The sequence below is a fragment of the Lissotriton vulgaris genome, chromosome 9 (genome assembly GCF_964263255.1).
Source record: "Lissotriton vulgaris chromosome 9, aLisVul1.2, whole genome shotgun sequence".
NCBI lineage: Eukaryota > Metazoa > Chordata > Amphibia > Caudata > Salamandridae > Lissotriton > Lissotriton vulgaris.
The window spans coordinates 1,026,342,682-1,026,362,592 of NC_141697.1; the positions used below are offsets into that span (position 1 = coordinate 1,026,342,682).

A 19,911-nucleotide genomic window follows, 5' to 3' on the forward strand; every position below is an offset into this window, starting at 1 on the left:
GTGAGTGCAGCATGGGAGTTTGAGAGTGATTCTGGCCACAAAGGGGCATATGTATGAAGCCCATTTCTCGTTCACAAATGGGCCGAATCTCAGAATCGGCCCGTTGCAAACAGGAAAATGCCTTTTGGGATGTATCATCCCAAAATGCCCTCGCAAAATAGGGAATCGCTAAATTTGCAATTCCTTATTTTGCGAAAGCATTTAAGGAATCGCAAATTTGATTTCTTAAATGCAATGTAAAAAGCACCCAAGGTGTGAGATTTCTCCTTAAGAAATCGCAAATTACCACCAACTTCAAGTTGGTGGTAATTTGCGATTTCTTTGAAAAATTCACTTTTTTGCATTTTTCAAAGTGCCATATGGCGCACATACATGCCCTTATGGCATGTATGTGTGCCTCATGTGCACACATGCACATTTCAGGGGTGCAACAGGGTATCCTTTTGACACTCTGGCACCCTTGAAATTGCATTCTCAATTTGCGAATCTTATTGAGAATCGCAAATTGAGAATGTTTTCCCATTCATTGCTATGGACCTCTAGGCCCATAGGAATGAATGGGGAGGTATTCCCTAATTGCGAATCGCAATTTGCGATTCGCAATTAAGGAATATGTAGGATTTGCAAATCCTACATACATGGCGTTTTGCGATTCTCAAATAGCGATTCTTTAAAAATCGCTATTTGAGAATCGCCAATGTATCATTTGATACATATGCCCCAAAGTTCTGAATGGTATGCAGCCTTCTGGTAATTCTTTTTTTGTTGTTCCAGGCATGAGCAGTATTCTCATAGTCCAGCTTGCTTGTGACAAGGGTGTGTACGACGGTTTTCTGGGTGCTGAGAGAGGTCCCGACGAAGGTCGAGGGACCGGTCGTGTGAGCGGAGCCATCATAGCTCCGGGAGTCGACATCACTCCTCAGGTTCGAAGTCGTCAACAGGTAAGCACAAGAAGTCGAAGAGACGTCATTGCTCTTCCGACTCCCCCCCGACGCTTGCGTGATACGGCCGGGGGTTCGGGTGACACCGTCAAAGTCTCGGGTGTCGCGACCTGCCCCATACCCTCCGGTCCCAGGGCAGCAAGCGACGCCAGAGGAGATCGAGCGCTTCCTCATGGCCATGAGGTCCCTCACTCCTCTGGCGGGTTCCGCGGCGCCTCGGGCCCAGCGGACCCGTCTGTGGGCCCTAGCGGGTCGGGTGCTTCGGCCCCAACGCCGTCGGGTGCTTCGGCCCCGACGCCGCCGGCGCCTTCGGTCTCGGGCCGCAGGGCCCCACTGGATCCGCTTCTGGATCCGGATCGTCGCCGGTCGACCTGACGACCTCACCGGTGCCGGTTCCACACGAGTCACCTCCGGCGCCGTCCTCGGGTGGCGCCGTCCCCAATACCTCCCTCGACCCGGTTCCGGCGTTGGAGCGGCGCCGCTGGGCGCCGCTCTCGATGACGCTTGGGTAGTTCTACTTCAATGAACCGGCCCCGTCCTTTGACAACCCTGATTATCAGCAGATTGGTGATGAGTATTGGGAGGGGTCTGAGGACCCTCTGACACGTGAGTGTCAGTGCCAGGAGGACAGGTGGACTTGGGGATGCCAGTGGTCTGCAAACTTCCCCAGACACTGGTTTTGTCTCACCTCCTACAGTAGCTTCGGAGGAGGGGGCAACCTTCGGTGTGGTGTTGACGCGGGCAGCCAAGGCCTTGGGCCTTGAGCTCCCCGTCGCGGCCGTGAGGACTAACCTCCTCACTGAGGTCCTTAAACCGCAGTCAAGCTCAACTGAGCCTCTGCTGCCGTTTAATGAGGCCTTGACTGACGTTCTTTTGGGCACTTGGTCCAGGCCCGCTACAGGCCAGCCTGTAGATAGGAACGTGGCCAGACGCCACCGCCCGGCCCCGGGGGACCCTTGTTTCCTGTCCACCCACCCCACCCCGAGAGCCTGGTCATCCAGGCCTCTAACTCCCAGACCGCATTCCCGTCTGCTCCGCCTGATCGGGAATCCAAGAGGTATGAGAATTATGGGAAAGAAAATATTCTCCTCCCTTAGTTTGGGACTGCGGTCTTCCAACACTGCATGCCTCTTGGGCCGTTACACCCACTCTGTGGGACACGGTTGCGGACGTGCTGCCACAATACCCGGCGGTGGTCAAGGCTAAACTCGCCCAAGCCCTTGCGGAGGGTCAAGATGCGGCACGTTTCTCCATCTGGTGTGGGCTGGATACGACTGACTCACTGGGCAGAGCGATGGCAACGACGGTTGCGATTCGTCGCCACGCCTGGTTGAGGTCAGCCAACTTTTCAACGGATGTCCAGAATACACTGATGGACATGCCGTTTGATGGCCGTCACCTCTTTGACGACAAGGCAGTCCATGCGCTTGAGCGCTTTAAGGACTCCAGGGCTACAGCCAAGTCCTTGGGCCTCTCGGCCCCGCTCCAGCAAACTGGTGCCTTTCGCTCCTTTCGTGGCCAAGGAAGGGGCGCCCCCACACGTGCTGCCAGCCACGCACTGCAGACTAACATACAACACGGTGTGAAGGACCAGGTTTTAGAACCTAGCGGCGCCAGGGAAAACGCCCGATGCCTTCGAGTTCCCCTGCCTCGGCAAACCGAGACACAGGACGCTTCTTGATGACGTCAAAGACCAAAGTTTATTGGCTGCAACCAGGAACAGAGGTCTACGAAGCACAACACGGGTGGTTCGCTAGAGACTGCACAAATTCAATGAGCGGAGCATGGTCTTTTATGCCACAAAATCACATTCCAAAGGTGGCATCTGTTACATACAAACTAGCCAATCACATTGTGACATTTCAAACATATCGCATGACGACAATCCCACTTTCCGTTGTCCAGCCCACCAGAAATGACCAAGTAAATTCCAATTTCTTGTTCGGTCAGGCCGGACAAACCCATCATAAAACCTCAACCCAAATCAGTAATCATGTCGTAAAGGAAGGAACAGAAACAGATTTGAAAGCAAGATAGAAAGGTGGGTGCAGTGTACTGTAAACTCCGGCACGTCCTGCTCTTTGATCTTTATCTGACCAGCTGCTTAACAAGGAACTGGCTCAGCGAGGTCAGCCTCGGGCAAGGGAGTCAGTTCGGCCAGGTCATTCAGAAGTCAGCTAAGGTGTACGTGTCCCAAAGACTTGTTCAGCCGTAGTCATCGGCCTATGTGAGGGCAACCACACAAAATGGCTGCCGCACACAAAATGGAACCCGAAGGTTCAAACGAAATCCCTAAATACATAGTGTTCTCATTGATCAATTAATGCGAAAACACTCGTACATACCGCACTCGTGATTTGCGGTCCGCTGACACCAAAATCGTCTATTTCCGACGACCTTTATTGAACGGGTTCAGAACCACCAAACCAGACCCTCAAACTACGGAACTACAGGTGGCGGCCGTGGAAATCGCTGTGGAGGCGGTCGGGGACAGCGGCGAGGCCAGTCCACACCTTCCCCCGCAGCATCTGCCTGAAAACCCTCCTAGTCTGTGCTTTCAGGCCCATGTGACGCAGGGTTTGCCATCACCACTCCCACAGGCGCACTGTCACATCAGACAGGTGGGTGCTGCAAATGGTCCGAAGGGGCTACTCCCTCCCCTTCGAGATGACCCCTCAAGCCATGCCACCGCAATACCACCGGCGGATCATATGCGGCTTCTGCAGGAGGAAGTTACGGCCCTCTTGGCCAAGGGGGCCATCGAGCGCGTTCCTGGGCCAGGAGTAGGGTGTGGTTGCTACTCCCTTTACTTTCTGGTACCCAAGAAGGGCAAAGGAGGCCTACGCCCTATCTTGGACCTACGGAACGTCAACGGCTTCCTCCGGAAGGCGAAGTTCAAAATGCTGACTCTGGTTCAGGTCTTAGCTGCCCTGGACCCAGGAGACTGGATGGTAGCGTTGGACTTGCAGGACGCTTATTTCCACATCTCCGTCCTGCCGGCCCACCGGCGCTACCTGCGGTTCACGGTAGGCCACGAGCACTTTCAGTTTACTGTGCTCCCCTTCGGCCTTACCAGCGCCCCACGGGTGTTCACGAAAGTGATGGCGGTGGTCGCAGCTCATCTGCGCAGGTTAGGGGTTTCAGTCTTCCCCTACCTCGTCACTGGTTGTTGAAGGCGGGCTCGCCCCAGACAGTCGTCAGCCACCTCCAGACGACAGCAGACCTCCTGCACCGGCTGGGGTTCTCCATCAATGTGCCGAAGTCACACCTGTGCCACTCCCAGAAGCTCCTCTTCATCGGAGCATTTCTCGACTCGGCGCAGTTTCGGGTGAACAGCGGGTTCGGGATATACAGGCTCTGATTCCGATCTTTCAGCCTTTATCCTGAGTCTCGGTCAGGTTGACGCTGCGGCTTCTGGGGCTGATGGCCTCCTGCATCCTTCTGGTGCATCACGCCCATTGGCGGATGCGGGCTTTGCAGTGGGACCTGAAGTTTCAGTGGGCCCAGCATCAGGGCAACCTATCCGACCATGTCCTGATCTCGGAGGGCACTGCGAGACAGCTGCAGTGGTGGCTCGCGGACCGGGATTGGTCCCTCTCCCTTCCTCAACCGGAGCACGTAGTTGTGACGGATTCGTCCCTCCAGGGCTGGGGAGGCCACATGGGGGAGGCGGAGATCGGAGGCCTCTGGTCTCCGGCGGAGTCCCGGCTCCATATCAACCTTTTGGAGCTGCGGGCGATTCGACTTGCACTGAAGGCATTCCTCCCCTTTGCCCGGGGGAGTGTAGTGCAGGTGTTCACGGACAACACCACCGCCATGTGGTACTGCAACAAACAGGGCGGGGTGGGGTCGTGGACCCTCTGTCAGGAGGCTCTGCCCCTTTGGCAGTGGCTGGAACATCAGGGCGTGACCCTGGTGGTTCAACACCTGGCAGGTTCTCTGAACGCCAGGGCGGACGAACTCAGCCGCCGGTGCATGATGGATCACGAATGGCATCTGAACTCGGACGTGGCGCAAGGTCTCTTTCTGCAGTGGGGAGAGCCTTGGTTAAATCTATTTGCCACAGAAGAGAACGCGTGTCATCAGTTCTGAACGTTGGAATTTCCAAGGCGGCACTCGCTCGGAGACGCTTTTCTTCGCAAGTGGAGTTGCAGTCTGTTGTACGCCTTTCCGCCTATACCACTTCTGCCCAGAGTGCTGAAGAAGATCAAACTCGACCGGGCCCAAGTCATCCTTGTGGCTCCGGATTGGGCACGAAGGTACTGGTATCCCGAGCTACTCAGTATGTCAGTCGATCCCCCGGTTCGTCTGCCTCTTCAGGAGGACCTTATGTCGCAGCAACAGGGGACGGTCCTCCACCCGAACCTGTCCAGTCCCCACCTCCATGCTTGGAGATTGAGTGTCGACAATTGAGGCCATTTGACTTGCCTCCTGAAGTCTGTAATATCATTCTGGCAGCCAGGCGTCCCTCCACAAAGTCGGTATACGCCTGCAGGTGGAACAGATTTGTGGCATGGTGCACAGCAAAGGCTGTGGATCCTCTCTCTGCCCCTCTTTCTGAGGTTCTTCTCTTCCTTCTTTCTCTTGCCCAGCAGTGCTCTGCTCTGGGCACTATCAAGGGCTACCTTTCTGCCCTTTCATCTTTGTTCAAGTCCCCTATTGTAACTCGTTTTCTGAAAGGCATCACACACGTTTCCACCTGTTCCCTTCGTGATGCCTCAGTGGGACTTGAACCTGGTTCTTACTTATCTGATGTGCGCCCCCTTTGAGCCACTTCACAACTGTCCTATCCGCCTTCTTACTGTGAAGACTGCTTTCCTGGTTGCCATCACCTCTGCCAGGAGAGTGAGTGAGCTCCAGGCTCTTTCCTCTAAACCTCCTTTCCTTTCTGTCCATCCGGACAAGGTTGTGTTGCGGACTAGGCCCTCTTTCCTGCCCAAGGTTGTCACGGCCTTCCACATCGGGCAGTCTATCACCTTGCCCACCTTCTTTCCGCCTCCGTATCCCTCAAAGGAGGAAGAGCGGCTCCACCGTCTGGACCTAAAACGTGCGCTCTCATTCTATCTGGATCGCATACACCAGTTCCGGGTGGATGACCAACTCTTTGTTGGTTACGTGGGCGCTAAGAAGGGACGGGCGGTACACTAGCGGACCATCTCTCGGTGAGTCGTCTTGTGTATCAAGGCTTGTTACTCCTTGGCAAGGAAGGAGCCTCCTGTTGGGCTGAGGGCCCATTCCACTCGGGCCACGGCAGCTACCACTGCCCTGGGCCGGGGTGTCCCCTTGCAGGACATCTGTCAGGCAGCTACGTGGGCATCATTGCACACGTTTGCAAGACACTACTGCCTGGACAGCCAAGTCCGGAGGGATGGCTTCTTTGGCCGTTCCGTCCTCCAGGACTTTCTGGTGTGATTATTGGTTCGCAGAACTACCACCGGGGTTGGTATTGCTGGGGTATCTATTCTAAGGTAAGGAATCTAATACTAACCTGTTTCTTTCAGATGAACAAGTTACTTACCTTCGGTAACGATATATCTGTATGAAACAGTAGTTAGTATTAGATTCCTTACCGCCCCACCCATCCTCCCCGTTCTGCGAACCGATATCTAGGGTTAAGGTCATCCCCTTTCAGGGCCCTAGTTTTAATGGCACCAGTGTTGGTTTTTGACATGGCTCTGCGTTTTTGGCCACTTCATTCTCTACCACGCTAAACGTTCCTTGGGAAAATGGCGCCTAAGAAGAAGGTGGTGGCTTTTGATTTCTGAAAACACTCTGAAAGACAATGTGCAATTAGTAACATGATCACAACAATGAAGAGTTTGTCTGTTACATTTCCATCTGTCTGAGTAGCAGAAAAGAAAGAGCATTGAGGCTAATATACTTTGAACTGGAACCCAAGTATAAAGTGTAGAAAAAAACTAAAATAACTACCAAGATTGTCCCCCTTTCAAAAACCTGTAACCTAATCTATTGCAAGAGACTCCCCTTATCCTTCCTTGATTACTCCTCTGGCTCCAGAGGCCCGTTTTCCTATTCCACCTGAAGCCATGTAGCTGCTCCTGCACCCCTCAGCTTTGACATTATGGAAACCTGCTCCTCAAAGCCAAAGTTCATAATGCCATCCACTTCGGCAGTATCAAGGAACACATCTACCCCTGCTCCAGCATCAAAGCCCTCAGTGTTGATGTCTTCATTGTCATGCTATTCAATGTCTCCCTTAGTGGTGGTCTACCAGACATCAGCATCTGGAAAAGTTAGTTCTGTCAGATGGTCTAAGTGATTCCTAGAGGTGTAAACAATCAAAGTGAAGAGAAGGAGAGAGGGGAGAGATACTACCTTGAAGAACGAAGGCCTAAGTTCTCTTCTTTGCAGGACCGAGCTGGGATTTTTGAGTAGGTAAAAGTAATTGGAAGTGGCACCTGTGAACAGGTCTACAAGCGGGGTTCTCAGCTTGGTTGCTGTTCTTTTAGGTCTTGCCTGACACAGCGCATTAGCTGTGACTTGCAATAAATTTTGTTTACTTAGAAGGGACTTCTAGCCCACTTATTGCTTACCATTGGTTGACTTCATTGTCACTCACTTGCTTTCTTCCCTGTGGTTGGCGCTTGCAGACTTGGATTCCTCTTCTTGTGTTTGGCCCTCCCCTGGCACATGGGCCAAGTACTATTTCCTTGCTCAATCTCCTTCCACTGCTCACGCTTTTCGAGCTACTTTTTTCTTTACTTATTGTAAAAGCACTCCATAAAAGCTTATGCTGCTTGCCCCTCCCACCCTTCTCCCTCTTATCAGTCCTGTCGCTTGCCCCTTCCTGCCTTCCAACCTTTGTCTGTCATGTTCCTTGTCCACTCCTGCCCTCCTCCTGCTGTCTGTGTTGGCCCTGCGTCGACTCCCGCATTGCTGCTTGCTCTATTTCCCCCTGCGTTGTTACTTTCCCTGTGCCCCGAACTGCGTTGTTGCTTGCCCTGTCGAGCCACCCCTCCCACATTGTGGTGCTTGCCCCACCTATTACTACGTTGTTGCTTGCCCCGTCCCCCTCTCACGTTGTGTTGGTTATGCCATCCCCTTCTACATTATTGCTTGCCCCGTCCCTCCCGCCTCACCTGAGCTGTATTGTATGGCCTAACCGTCCCATGTTGTTTGCGTGCACTGCCCACTTTTCTTTTTCCTTTTTAATACTCCTGATTGACCCCCCTCTCCCATCGTCCCCTGTCAGCCACTGCATGTCCATTCAGGTGGCCACTGACATAGGCATTTGTTATTCACAGTAAAATATCACGCTGTGTAGTGCTGCGCGATCGCTTAATTTAATCTGTTTTTATTTTTATTTGCATTACAATATTTGAAGTTTATCTGTCCGTTTCATACACTCCGCACTAGACACCCTGCAATGCATAGAAAATATAGGCATTTGTGATGTACTTGCTTAAAATGGAACGAGAAGACATTTTGTCCATCTCGAAGTGTGCCGTCAAATGTATAGTGCTGAGAACACATTCCTACCGTCCCATGGCCTTTTGTTTTGCTAGATTTTAGATCAATTTCTGAGAGACCAAAGGAGTTAAACGGATTGCATGTTTTAGAACCTTGGTAATATTAGAACATTAAGTGTGTGGTGTCTGGGAACTTGATTTAAATCATTAAGTCTTCGGCAACAGATCAACTTGGAGACCGAACTCCAAGGTGTTGACATGGGTCCCTTTCTCACTTTGCCACTGGATTCAAGCTAGCCTGTCTGATGAGGGGTGTTACCCCGAAACCGGTCCCAGGATGCTTGTTTCTGGTCCATGGAAGACATGGCTTGGTAGTTCGGGCTTGACTGTTACCATGAGGCACAGGCTCAAGACTGATTTGCTTATAGCTGTGTCTGAACTGGGGTGGCGAAGTGACCAAAAAAAACGATTATGGATTCAACCCAGATCTGTGACTGAGGGTGAGTGTCTGAAAAGTTTCAGCACTCCGTCCATCATCTCCTTGTGTTTGCTTTAACAACCACTTAACAACAGTTCATGCCCAGACATTTATCCAAATCACCAAGAGCACACAGATTTTGTTAAAAACAGTTGGACCAAAATCTAATGTACTGAAGGTCATTTTCAAGTGTGACATTCAATTAAATTCATCCAGACGATTAAGACCTGTCAAGGAATGAGGTTTTTTACTGGTACCTCTAGCAGAATACATTTAAAGTGTCTGCCGGTGCTGGTAAGTGGCGACGGTAGTTGGCTCAGAAAATGTACTCTGTGTTAAACAAAACGTGCAGGTGCTGCTGTCACTTTTTTGCGAGACCTAATCTATGTGCAGGAGTAAGTCAGCAGGGCTTTTCGTGCAGAGAACAGTACAGTCTTGGTGTTTAAGAGTTCCTGGTTATGAAATGTTACTTTTTCAACTGTTTTGGTTTATGAAACTTGAACTACTGTGTTTTTCCACTTCCATTAGCTCACTCTTATAATTGCACCTAAGGCCTCTTAAGCTAATCCACCACTTAAAACAGTAGGAAATGATAAATGTTCCCTAGAGCACAAGACTAGCCCAAAAGACAACACGGCATGCGTACAACGTCCTGTAGTATGAGGGCGCATACACAAAGGAAATTTTTTCATTTTCACCCTAGATTTCTGCAGCCTTCGAGGATGTTGTTTCCTATATTTCTGTTATGGGCAGGGGGTAGGCTTTGAATTTGGCCTGGACCTTCAGCCTGAGATAAGAATCATGTTTCCTCTTCCTCTTGAAAGTGAGCCTGAGGTTGGAGAATTCCTGTACACACTCTTTACAATCCTTTTGCTTTCATGCTCATGCAGAGACTCTTGGGCATATTGGACCTGGTTCAGAGGGCTACACCATGTATCTGTAGGTAACTTCCGGTAATCAGGCACTTCTTGAGCAGGGATGCATGCAGAGGTTTACTTCACTCCTCGTTCTCTCAACCTCTTGGCTTGGTTGTTATAGCCTTATGGCTCAGGCATTTTGATCTGTTCCAAGAGTGCATGGAGATGTTTACCAACTATTGAATGTAAGTGGCGACGAGACCCTTTCCAGAAATATGAGGTTTTAAGCATGAGGCTCGCTGAATGACCTGCACCTATTCTGGAAGAGATATATTGAAAATGGGTTCTTTCATGATAATTCAAAAGTTAGCTTATTAATATTTGCCTACGTTGTTGCAAAATCTATGTGTATGCACTGGGTACGTTTCTCTAATCTTCCTTTTTCTCACCCATTGGGCCCAGCAAAGCCCACCATTAGAATAGCGAGCAACTGACTACTTTACCTGGTGCTACTGATACCAAACAACCTCTCTGCACTTATTGTTACAGTGGAGAAAGCAAACTGTTTGGGTTGAACTTCAACGGAGATGCTGCATGGATGAGCTGCAGTTGGGCCCAAGCTAGAACCTATTTCTGAACAACCACTTCATTGGGCCGCTTGTTATAAAACTGTAGGTCCTGCTGCAATGGGCTACAATTACTTATGGGCCACCTTGTGGTCTTGAACGCAGTCCACATATCTTTCTAGCTCTGCCATCTGCATCTGTGCTCCCTACAAGCTTTAAAGGCATAATGTGGATTTGTAAAGCACACATTCACCCGAAGAATCTTTGGCTCTGATTAATAGATGTGTTTTGCTACACAACTCACTGGTACTCAGTTTATCACCTCACAAGGATGACCGGATAGGTGGAACACCAAAACACTCAGTTGACTTAACTCACAGCCCATAACAGTGCCAGATGTTAACCAACAACTTTGGGCTGATTAGTTTGGCTGTGGCATCCACAAATCTGAAAGTGACACGTTAGTGATAGATTCCTTACCTTCGAATATACCCAGGGGTCACACTGGATCCAGAAAGTTTTTCGTCAGTAGTACCCCTGCGCGTCGGTAGGTGGCGTCATGCGGCTCTGCGTCGGTGCTAGCATCGTAAGCGATGAGATCACGTCACAGAGACTACTTAGGCACCACCCATGCGTGCTGATGTCCGTTCTTTCTTTTTCCGCGCCAGCAAGCTCAGATCCGGTTAGAGCACGAACCCTAGTCGCTTTTTGACGAACGGTTTTGAGACTTTTGTCTCTACTTCTTGAGACTTGACTCCTGGTGCCACGTAGGGATGCTTGGGTTTAAATCCTGCGGGGCCTGCCGCCGTACGATGTCGGTGGCCGACCCCAACGGGGGTTTTGTTTCTACTGTCTGGAGCGCGACCATGACTCCCGGTCATGTTCCGACTGTCTGGCCATGGCTCCGAAGGCTTTGCGGTAGCGGTCTCGAAAGCTGTTGGAGGCCCAGCAGTCTCCGCGCCGTTCGAGGTCCAGGGGTCGCTCGAGGGACCGATTACGGAGCCACCATCATCACTCCTCAAGTTCAAGTCTTCACCCTCGTAATCGGGTAAGAGACGTCACAAGAAAAAGATGAAGAAGGGTTTACGCTCTCCGACGTCCCCCGTCGGTCTGCGGAGGAGGTGGCCAGGGGTTCTTTCCCCTTGGCTCCGTTGGAGCCTGAGAGTCTGACGGCCTACCCACCTTATCCGGGTCCGTCAGCGACTCCGGCCCAGGTGCAAGAGTTTCTTGCTGCCATGGACTGCCTTTTCAGGCCTAGGTCTCCCGCCGGCACGTCTTCGGGCACCGCGGTCCCAATTGAGGGCCCTTATTGGCCGCCGTCTCCGCCACCGGCGCAGCAAGGTCCTCTGCCGGCGGCTCCGGCGCCGCAGGGTCCTCCGCCAGCGGCTCCGACCCGGTCTAGACCAGCCACAGGGGTTCCAATGGATAAGAACGTGGCCAGACGTCATCGCCTGACACTGGGGGACCCTGCCTTTTTAACAAATCATCCAACTCCGAAGATCCTGGTCATTCAGGCCTCCACTTCACAAAGTGCATTCCCTACCACCCCGCCCGATGAGTAATCTAAGAAGCTGGAGCAGTTTGGCAAGAAGTTATTTTCCTCTGCCAGCTTGAAGGCTGCGGTCAGTCAACACCGCATGCCTCTTGTTCTGCTACTCTCACACTGTGCGGGACACTGTGGCTCAGACACTGCCCCAATGCCCGGAGGAGGTTCGGGCTGTACTTTCCCAAGCTGTTGCGGAGGGGAAGGATGCCGCGAAATTCGCCATTCGGTGTGGGCCGAACACCGCAGATTCTTTGGGGAGAGCGATCTCCACGCCGATGACCCTGCGTCGCCATGCCTGGCTGAGGTCCACAGGGTTTTCGGGGGATGTCCAGAGTTCCCTCATGGACATGCCTTTTGATGTTCTTGCCTGTTTGGCGATAAGGCAGACAGTGCGCTGGAGCGTTTCAAGGACTCTTGGGCTACGGCCAAGTCCTTGGGTCTCTCCAGCACACACCCAGCCACGTCTACCTTTCGTTCCTTTTATTGCCACGGAAGGGGCACCCCTGCACGTTCGTTCAGCCAGAAGCCTGCGCAGAACCAACCTCAGCGCGTCCATGGAGGCCGCCGTGGCGGCACAGGGGGGCAAGCACCAGTCAGTCCACCTCCGCTCCTGCAGCATCCGCCTCAAAGCCTTCCTAGTCAGAGTATTCAACATCACCTTCCCCACTGGCGTTCTGTCACTTCGGACAGGTGGGTGCTGCAAATCGTCCGAAAGGGTTATTCCCTCCCCTTCAAGTCTACCCCCCTCCCCAGCCATGCCACCTCAGTTCCACCACATGTTGGGGATCACTTTGCGCTTCTCCAACAGGATGTCATGGCCCTCCTGGCCAAGGGGGCCATCGAGCACGTTCCTGGCCCAAAAGTAGTATGAGGTTGTTATTCCCACTACTTTCTGGTCCCCAAGAAGGACAAAGTGAGCCTGCACCCCTTCTTGGACCTCAGGAACGTCAATCGCTTCCTGTGGAAGGAGAAGTTCAAGATGTGGACTCTTGCTCAGGTCTTGGCTGTCCTCGACCCTGGAGACAGGATGGAAGCATTGGACTTGCAGGATGTATATTTTCACATCCCCATCCTGCCGGCCCACCGGCGTTACCTGCGGTTCACGGTAGGCCAGGAGCATTTTCAGTTTGCCGTGCTCCCCTTCGGCTTTACCAGCGCCCCTTGGGTGTTAACGAAAGTGATGGCGATGGTCGCAGTTAATCTGCGCAGGTCAGGGGTGTCAGTCTTCCCCTACCTTGACGACTGGTTGTTGAAGGCGGGCTCATCCCAGGCTGTCGTCACCCACCTTCAGACTATTAGCGTCTTTCGGAAGCACGGAGCAGGCACTCGATCCGAGCCTTATAAGGGATTTTGCTTTTGAGACAACACACAACTCCTTCTCAAAAAGTTTATTCCTCCCCTGGAGCTGCCGCCATGCTAGCACCATGTCATCATAGTCTATGGAAGCTGGGAGGGATCAGCTGTGTAGGATACATGCGCATGATCTACACAGGGCTGCCATTCTTGGAACTTGGTCCCTGTGTCATGGCTAGACCGGTGTCTCCTTTTTTCCTTTACTTACGAACCACAGGCTCAGCCTTTTATCAGCAGATGGAAGGGGCAGCTTCTATGCAGTGGGTGGATAAGGTGAATAAAACAAAGTGCTGCTGCTGAAAGTAAAAACGCGCCATGTGCGTTGAACAAGGCGGAAGAGACGCCGTGTGCGAGCAAAAGAGATGCTGTGCGCGAGCCAAATATCCAGTCCGGGTGGGCGAGCCGAAAAGGAGACTGGGAGGGAACAAACAAGCCTCACTTGCAATAAAAAGCAAGTGTTCAGCATTAATTGTGACGCGCGCCAATTAAAAGCATGGGTGGAGCTTCCACCCCACTTCCGAAAGCACACCAATGACAATAGATCTCGCAGAGCGAGCAGCTCATGCGCTGTGACGCTAGGCGAGACCTAAAAATGTCATAGAAACCAGGGAAGATACATTAAGGAGAGGGTTTGGGAGCAAGAAACCGTGTTGGGAATAGACACTTGCAGCAGACGTTTAGGCCCAATAATTGTATTATATTATTTTGTTTTCCTTCATTTAGTCCTCCGATGAACCTTGCTCTTCGCATTGATGGGTGAAGGAAATTACAGTGTCAACTGTTAGCTACCCAATGACGACCAGGATTCTAAGGAAATTTAGTCAGGCCAAAATCATACAAACTAGCAGCTCAGCTACTGTTGTACCGAACAAATGCAACATGACTTGCTGTTCTGAAAACGATCTGTGACTTATCTTTGCTGTACATTAGAATTTAGATACTGTATGCACAGTCTCTGTTGAAAGAACGTTAGTCAATTTAAAATGCTCAGACATTTACTCTTTCAATTAGCGTTGTCTTAAGCAATAATAGAAATCAAGACAATAATCAGCATTCAGTAGGTTCAGTAATGAGTCTGAGTACAATTACAGATGTAGTGTAAAGGTACAAATTAAATAAAGAAGCATAGTTCGTAGAGCGAGATATCTAGGAAAACAAGTTCAACCTAAAATCTCACAGGGCATTTGCAAAGTGGTTCGACAAAGGAGTCCAAGGAAAATCTGCTAGGCAAAGGGTTCCTGCCATCAGCAGGGGCAGGGACACATTTGCAAAGTTCTCTCAGTGGGCATAGAGTCTGGTCAGAGGAAAGGCAAGAGAGAACTAGGAAGCTAGTTAGCCTGCCAGCATGAGTACTCAGGACAGAAAGGGCAAAAAAAGGTTCAATCAACATTGCAGCAGCAGTATCAACAGCTGTGCTCAACAGCCTGGTCTGGACCCTACTGGGCTGGGCAACAGCATCAGTCTTAGCCTCGTAGCCCCATTCTTTCTGGAAGGACTCGTCAGTATAGTTCCACAAGTTCGGAGATGACATTGACTGTCACATCATTAACACCAGGTACTCAGGAAGTCATCATCCGCTCACAAGATGCAAAAGTGGCAACTTGGCATTCTTCCCATACTGTTCATGGGAATTGATTGTCCGTCTGGGCACAAAGTTTAGTCCACAAAGAACCATTAATTACTGAAGCTTCCTATGTGCTAGTAGAAGGGTTTGTATCACACTGTAGTATCAATATGGGTATTACAATTTGTGTCGGGGGCCTTCCAAAATGCCATGCCAAAAGTACAGGAAAGTTACCTTAGTGTGAGCTGAAGTAAGATCCTTTTTCATCATGATGAGAAAGTGCAGGCCTAAAGAATAAAGTCAAGTTAAGGCACTGAAGTCAGTAAATGAAATACATTTATATATATATATAGGTTTCTATTTAGATGCAAGCAAGTGTGTTTCAATTAATACATTAGTCAAGTGGCACAAATCAATTCATGAATTAATTTAGAAGTGTGGCCTACCACCACGTTTTCAAAGTGTATACATGTAACTTATTCTTAGATTTCCTAAAACAAGAAACTTATATGAATGTATAAGTCCCTATCATGAAGATAATTTGTGGAGAAATTAAGCTTTCTGACTCACTGCACATAGATTTTTCACCAGCTTTTCAAAGTCAATGGTGCATTACAAGGAGAACAAAAGACAATAGTTTCTTAAGCATTATACATTCGTAGTCCTCATAAAAATACACACAATTTAAAATGAAGCTTCATAATGCATCAATGTTTAGTCGAGATTCATTTTTCTTTAATTGTAGAAAAGATATTTTTATAAGGTTTTGTTTCAATGTGGTTTAAAATCTTTTACGAATTGAACTGTTAGGCAAGTTACACTCGCAGGATATGTTTTTCTAATTCTAAAATCTAAGCACTCTTATGTTGCCTGTACTATACTTTTTCTCATTGATGTTTCTATATGGTGTGCAAGTGCACATACATTTTCTATGTATATTTTCATTCTGATATCCAGTTTATGTGCCATGCAAAGAATAGCTAACTTTTAAGCTGGACCAACACTGATATGCGAGAAAGGGCTGAACGAGATCGCAATGAAGTAAATTGGTAGGTTGCATCCAGTAGAGAGAAATGAAGTGAGCTGGGAAACAAAAGGGAAATTTGGGGATTATGAAGGTATCATATTTGAACAGACCACTGTGGGAACCATTCAGACATAAGACCGGGTCACAGAAGATGAAGGTTTAGAGGACTAAGAGACAATTGTCTCTCTTAACCTTACCTCAGGTTTAAGAGACCATTCCCTACCACAAGGTAGAAACAGGACAGGTAGTCTTTTAATCACAAAACATTATCAGCTTTACCTTTGAAATTCTGGCTCAAAAACATATACTGCCCACATACACACATACCAATACAAGGTTCATCACCAGCACAGCCGAGGCTTCACGTTCTCTATCAAGGACACCTGTCGGACAGCTCAAACACAAGGATATGATGTACGGGATGCTGAAACTTTTCAGACACACACCCCCAGTCGCAGATCTGGGTTGAATCCATCATGGTTCTTTAGCTCACTTCACCACCCCATTTCAGACCTAGCCATATGCAAATCAGTCTTGACCCTGTTCCTTATGGGAACAGTCCAGCCCAAACTGCCATGCCAGGTTTTCCCTGGAGTGGAAATAAGCATTGTGGGACCGTTTTGGGGGAACATCCTTCATCAGCCAGGCTAGCTTGAATCCAGTGGCAAAGTGAGCAAGGGAACCACGTCTGGGGATACCTTGCTAACTTCAGGCGAACAAAGAAAACTCAAGGAGATGATGGACGGAGCGCGGAAACTTTTCGGACACTCACCCCCAGTCACATAACTGGGTTGAATCCATCCTCGTTCTTTAGCTCACTATGCCACCCCAGTTCAGACACAGCCATATGAAAATCAGTCTTGACCCTGTTCCTTATGGGAACAGTCCAGCCCGAACTACCAAGCCGGGTCTTCGCTTGCCCCCACCATAACAGCAAAGTTAATTTCACTGATAGGCCAACATGTCTATCTAATGCTTCTTTTAGCTCCATTCCCACTTCCTCCAGAATGCTGTATATTTTTTACAGCCAGAGCATGTTAGACGATCCTTTCCTGACTGTAGTCTTTAAGCCAGTTGCCCACTTGTATTCTTCTGATAGCCTGTCTTATTCTTATTCATGCAAAATACTATATGTGGATAATTTTTTAAGTTCACCTTTGACTTTTCTCTATTATACAACTTTCCAATGTGGGTCTTCAAATTCCTCTACAAGTCTCTCCCATTTTCTCCATGTGGGTCCCAGACAGTAAGGCGTATTGCCTGAGCGTTTTATATATGTTGTGTGTGGCAGTTTTCTGAAGTCATTTGATTAATACTGTTCTCTCAAAAATCAAATTTTCCGATAGTTTTATGGTGATCTGTAAATGTCTGCAGGGTACTCCAGAGTTGAAAATATCTAAGGATATCAAAAGTTCCTGTTTTATATTCATTATATAGTTGATCAAAGGATTTCAGACCAGCCAGTCCTCATGTATTGTTTAATTTGGAGAGGGCTTATAACATTCCACTTGCAAAACTCCTGCAGGCTGCTTCGTTATCACAGAAAGTGATATCAGCAGGTCTTTTTACAGTGGACAGGGCATTCGTGCTGATAAGGAAAGATTGCCTAAGCATTTTGAGATCTCCACTCCCCCCATCCAGAATGCATCAAGATAGCCACAGCCATGTTTTCCATTTGTGATGGTAATAGAGCAGGGTCAACTAGGTCATGAGAATGTCGAGGTACCTTGCAGGTCCCTCAAAGACCATAAGATGGGTGTTGACTGCACACCAAAGGATTTCGAGGTTTACTGTGACTGCCTGGGTGACCTCCCTTTCTGTTACTTAGTGGGATGTATGGCATGGAAGTTGCTGGAAAGAGGGGCAGGAAGGACTTATTTGATGCTGGACTCAGAAGGGCCTTCCTCTCATCTGTCACCACGTAACTGATGGTCTTACAGGTCCCTGGTGGATGATGGAGGCTTCATTCACCTTGAACTATTTCCTGTGCTTCTTCCTAGATTTGTCAGTTTGTGACTTGAAATGCCCCCCCCCATACGTGGCTGAGTAAAAAAGAGATAGAAAAAAGAGTGTGTTTTGTGACAAACGAGGGATTTTATTTTCTCCCCAAATCTTACCATTCATGTGGGGAGAAAAGGAAACCGAAGGACTGAATACTGAGGATGCCCAAAGCAAAGACTCATCTGGACGAGATACCATGATACTGGTGAACCAAAAAGCCACCCAACGTTTTAGTGATGGGTGCATTGACCAGAACTGGAAATCAGATGGTGCATGCCTATGGCTCATGTGCTGCTTGATCCACGGGCCCACGAAGGGTTTCTCCCAAGCAGCTAATACAAGCTCTAACAACATTTAATTGAATAGTAATAGGGTTTTTAAAGCCGCTGAAGAGTGTAGAGTTTTTGTCAGAATGTTGAATTTGACCTCAGTCGGTAAATACACTTCTAGAACCTACACTGCTTTCCACAACACAGGTGTAAACAAACAGATTTCCTCTGAAGAAGGAAGGGCTAGAGGTGTAAGGAATGTCTTCCACTAGAGATACATTAAGGTCCCTAGCATTTTCCAAACCTAGATTAAGTCCGGTTATTTGCCATGAAGAGAGAGGAGGCTGTAAACACCGAACCATATTGGGCATGTCTAAGGTTTCCGAGTCTGAGTCAAAGATCTCTTTGATATAGATAGACAAATCTCTGTGCCCTTAGGAGAGGCTCAGCTTTAGAAATTGGCTCAGAGAGATGTCTGGCAGTCCTGATTAAATCCAGTGTGGCCTGTTTTGAGGCCCCAGCCTAGGAAAGGTGTGTAGTTGGAACCTGAAACTCTGGTTTCATCTCTTTGAAAACCTGAATTTCTTCCAAACAAGAGGAAGATACTTGTGTCTGGAAGGGTGCTTCCCTGACTCCGAATTGTCTTGTGGTGCTTTTCGCCGGAGTATCCCTTAAAGGATCAATCTGTCAGGAGACATACCGGAAGGAGAGAAGAGGAACTGCTTTGGAGCCCTTGTAAAAATAAGTTGGCTTCTTCCTCCCTGATTGCCTTAGAGGTAAGGGCAATCAGGAGTCAGAGGCTTTCAAAGGGTGTGGTCAGATCCAAGACATTGCATGCAAATGTTAAGGGGATAACAAAGACATCTTCTTGCGACACCCTTGGCAGGGTTTATAGCTGAAGACCTTAAGAGGTGACATTTGACTTAGATGCTGTCAGATTTGTGTAGGATTTATCAAGAAGTACGGAAAAGATATGTGGACCTGCTCCACACGGCCCCATATTTAGCCCTATGTCCCATCCGGGGCTACAGAACCATATGTGATGCCACCTGATGCAGCTAGAACTAGGGAAAACATTTCCTGGATACAGTCTTTGTGCCTGAAGTATATTTGTATGGTAAGGAATCTGTGTGACGAGGTATCCATTACAACTATAACCATTTACTCAGAAGCTCAAGATTATTTTAGTCTGTATGCATTTCCACATATGCATGTGTGATGGGAGACTCCATAGTCTGTTTCACAGAGGAGAGAGACATAATGGGTCTGAAGAAGAGTCTGAAATGTGTCTTGTGTACCCTACAGAATGTTGTTTATCTTTCAGATTTTTCATTTTTTGTTTCTGAAAAACTGTTTCTTCATTGTTTTTTAGATTCATCAATATAGAGTAGCGATGACTGCCAAAGATTGCTCCATAATGATTGCTCTTTCTCCGAATCCTCAGGATGAATGGTAAGGAAACGTTTAAAATTCATATTTAATAATCCATGCTGGGGAAGATGGTTATTTTTGACTGTTCATCACTGAGGACTGCACTCCACTGACCGTGTTAAGTGATGCTAATGAAATCTTGTAGTCAACCATTGTATATTATCCCAGATCTGCCTAAATAGGGAGCACTTTAACGTGATATAAATGTTTGTAGACAAGCTTTACATAAGACTCCAGACATTTACATGACTTTTTTGTTGAGGTACTAGCTTGCATGTCTTTCCTTAATTGATGTACTACAGTAGCCACCCTAGGCTGATGATACATTATCCTGGCAACTAATAGTATGATATGGAATTGTACCACTGTCAGCTCAAGAAATAAATCTATCCTACGATGATGACTCGTGGGTGAGTCCATAATGAGACCTTTTGCATTTTGTTGATCT

The 19,911-nt window shown here is 48.7% G+C and overlaps 1 protein-coding gene across 1 annotated transcript in view; it reads left to right on the forward strand.

Moving 5' to 3' along the window:
• IPPK (inositol-pentakisphosphate 2-kinase) overlaps positions 1 to 19,911 on the forward strand; it is a 311,737-nt gene that overhangs the window by 262,935 nt on the left and 28,891 nt on the right. The window contains exon 12 of the mRNA XM_086938932.1: positions 19,405 to 19,484. Coding sequence (XP_086795058.1) covers positions 19,405 to 19,484 — 80 coding nt within the window. The remainder of the gene's footprint in view (positions 1 to 19,404; positions 19,485 to 19,911) is intronic.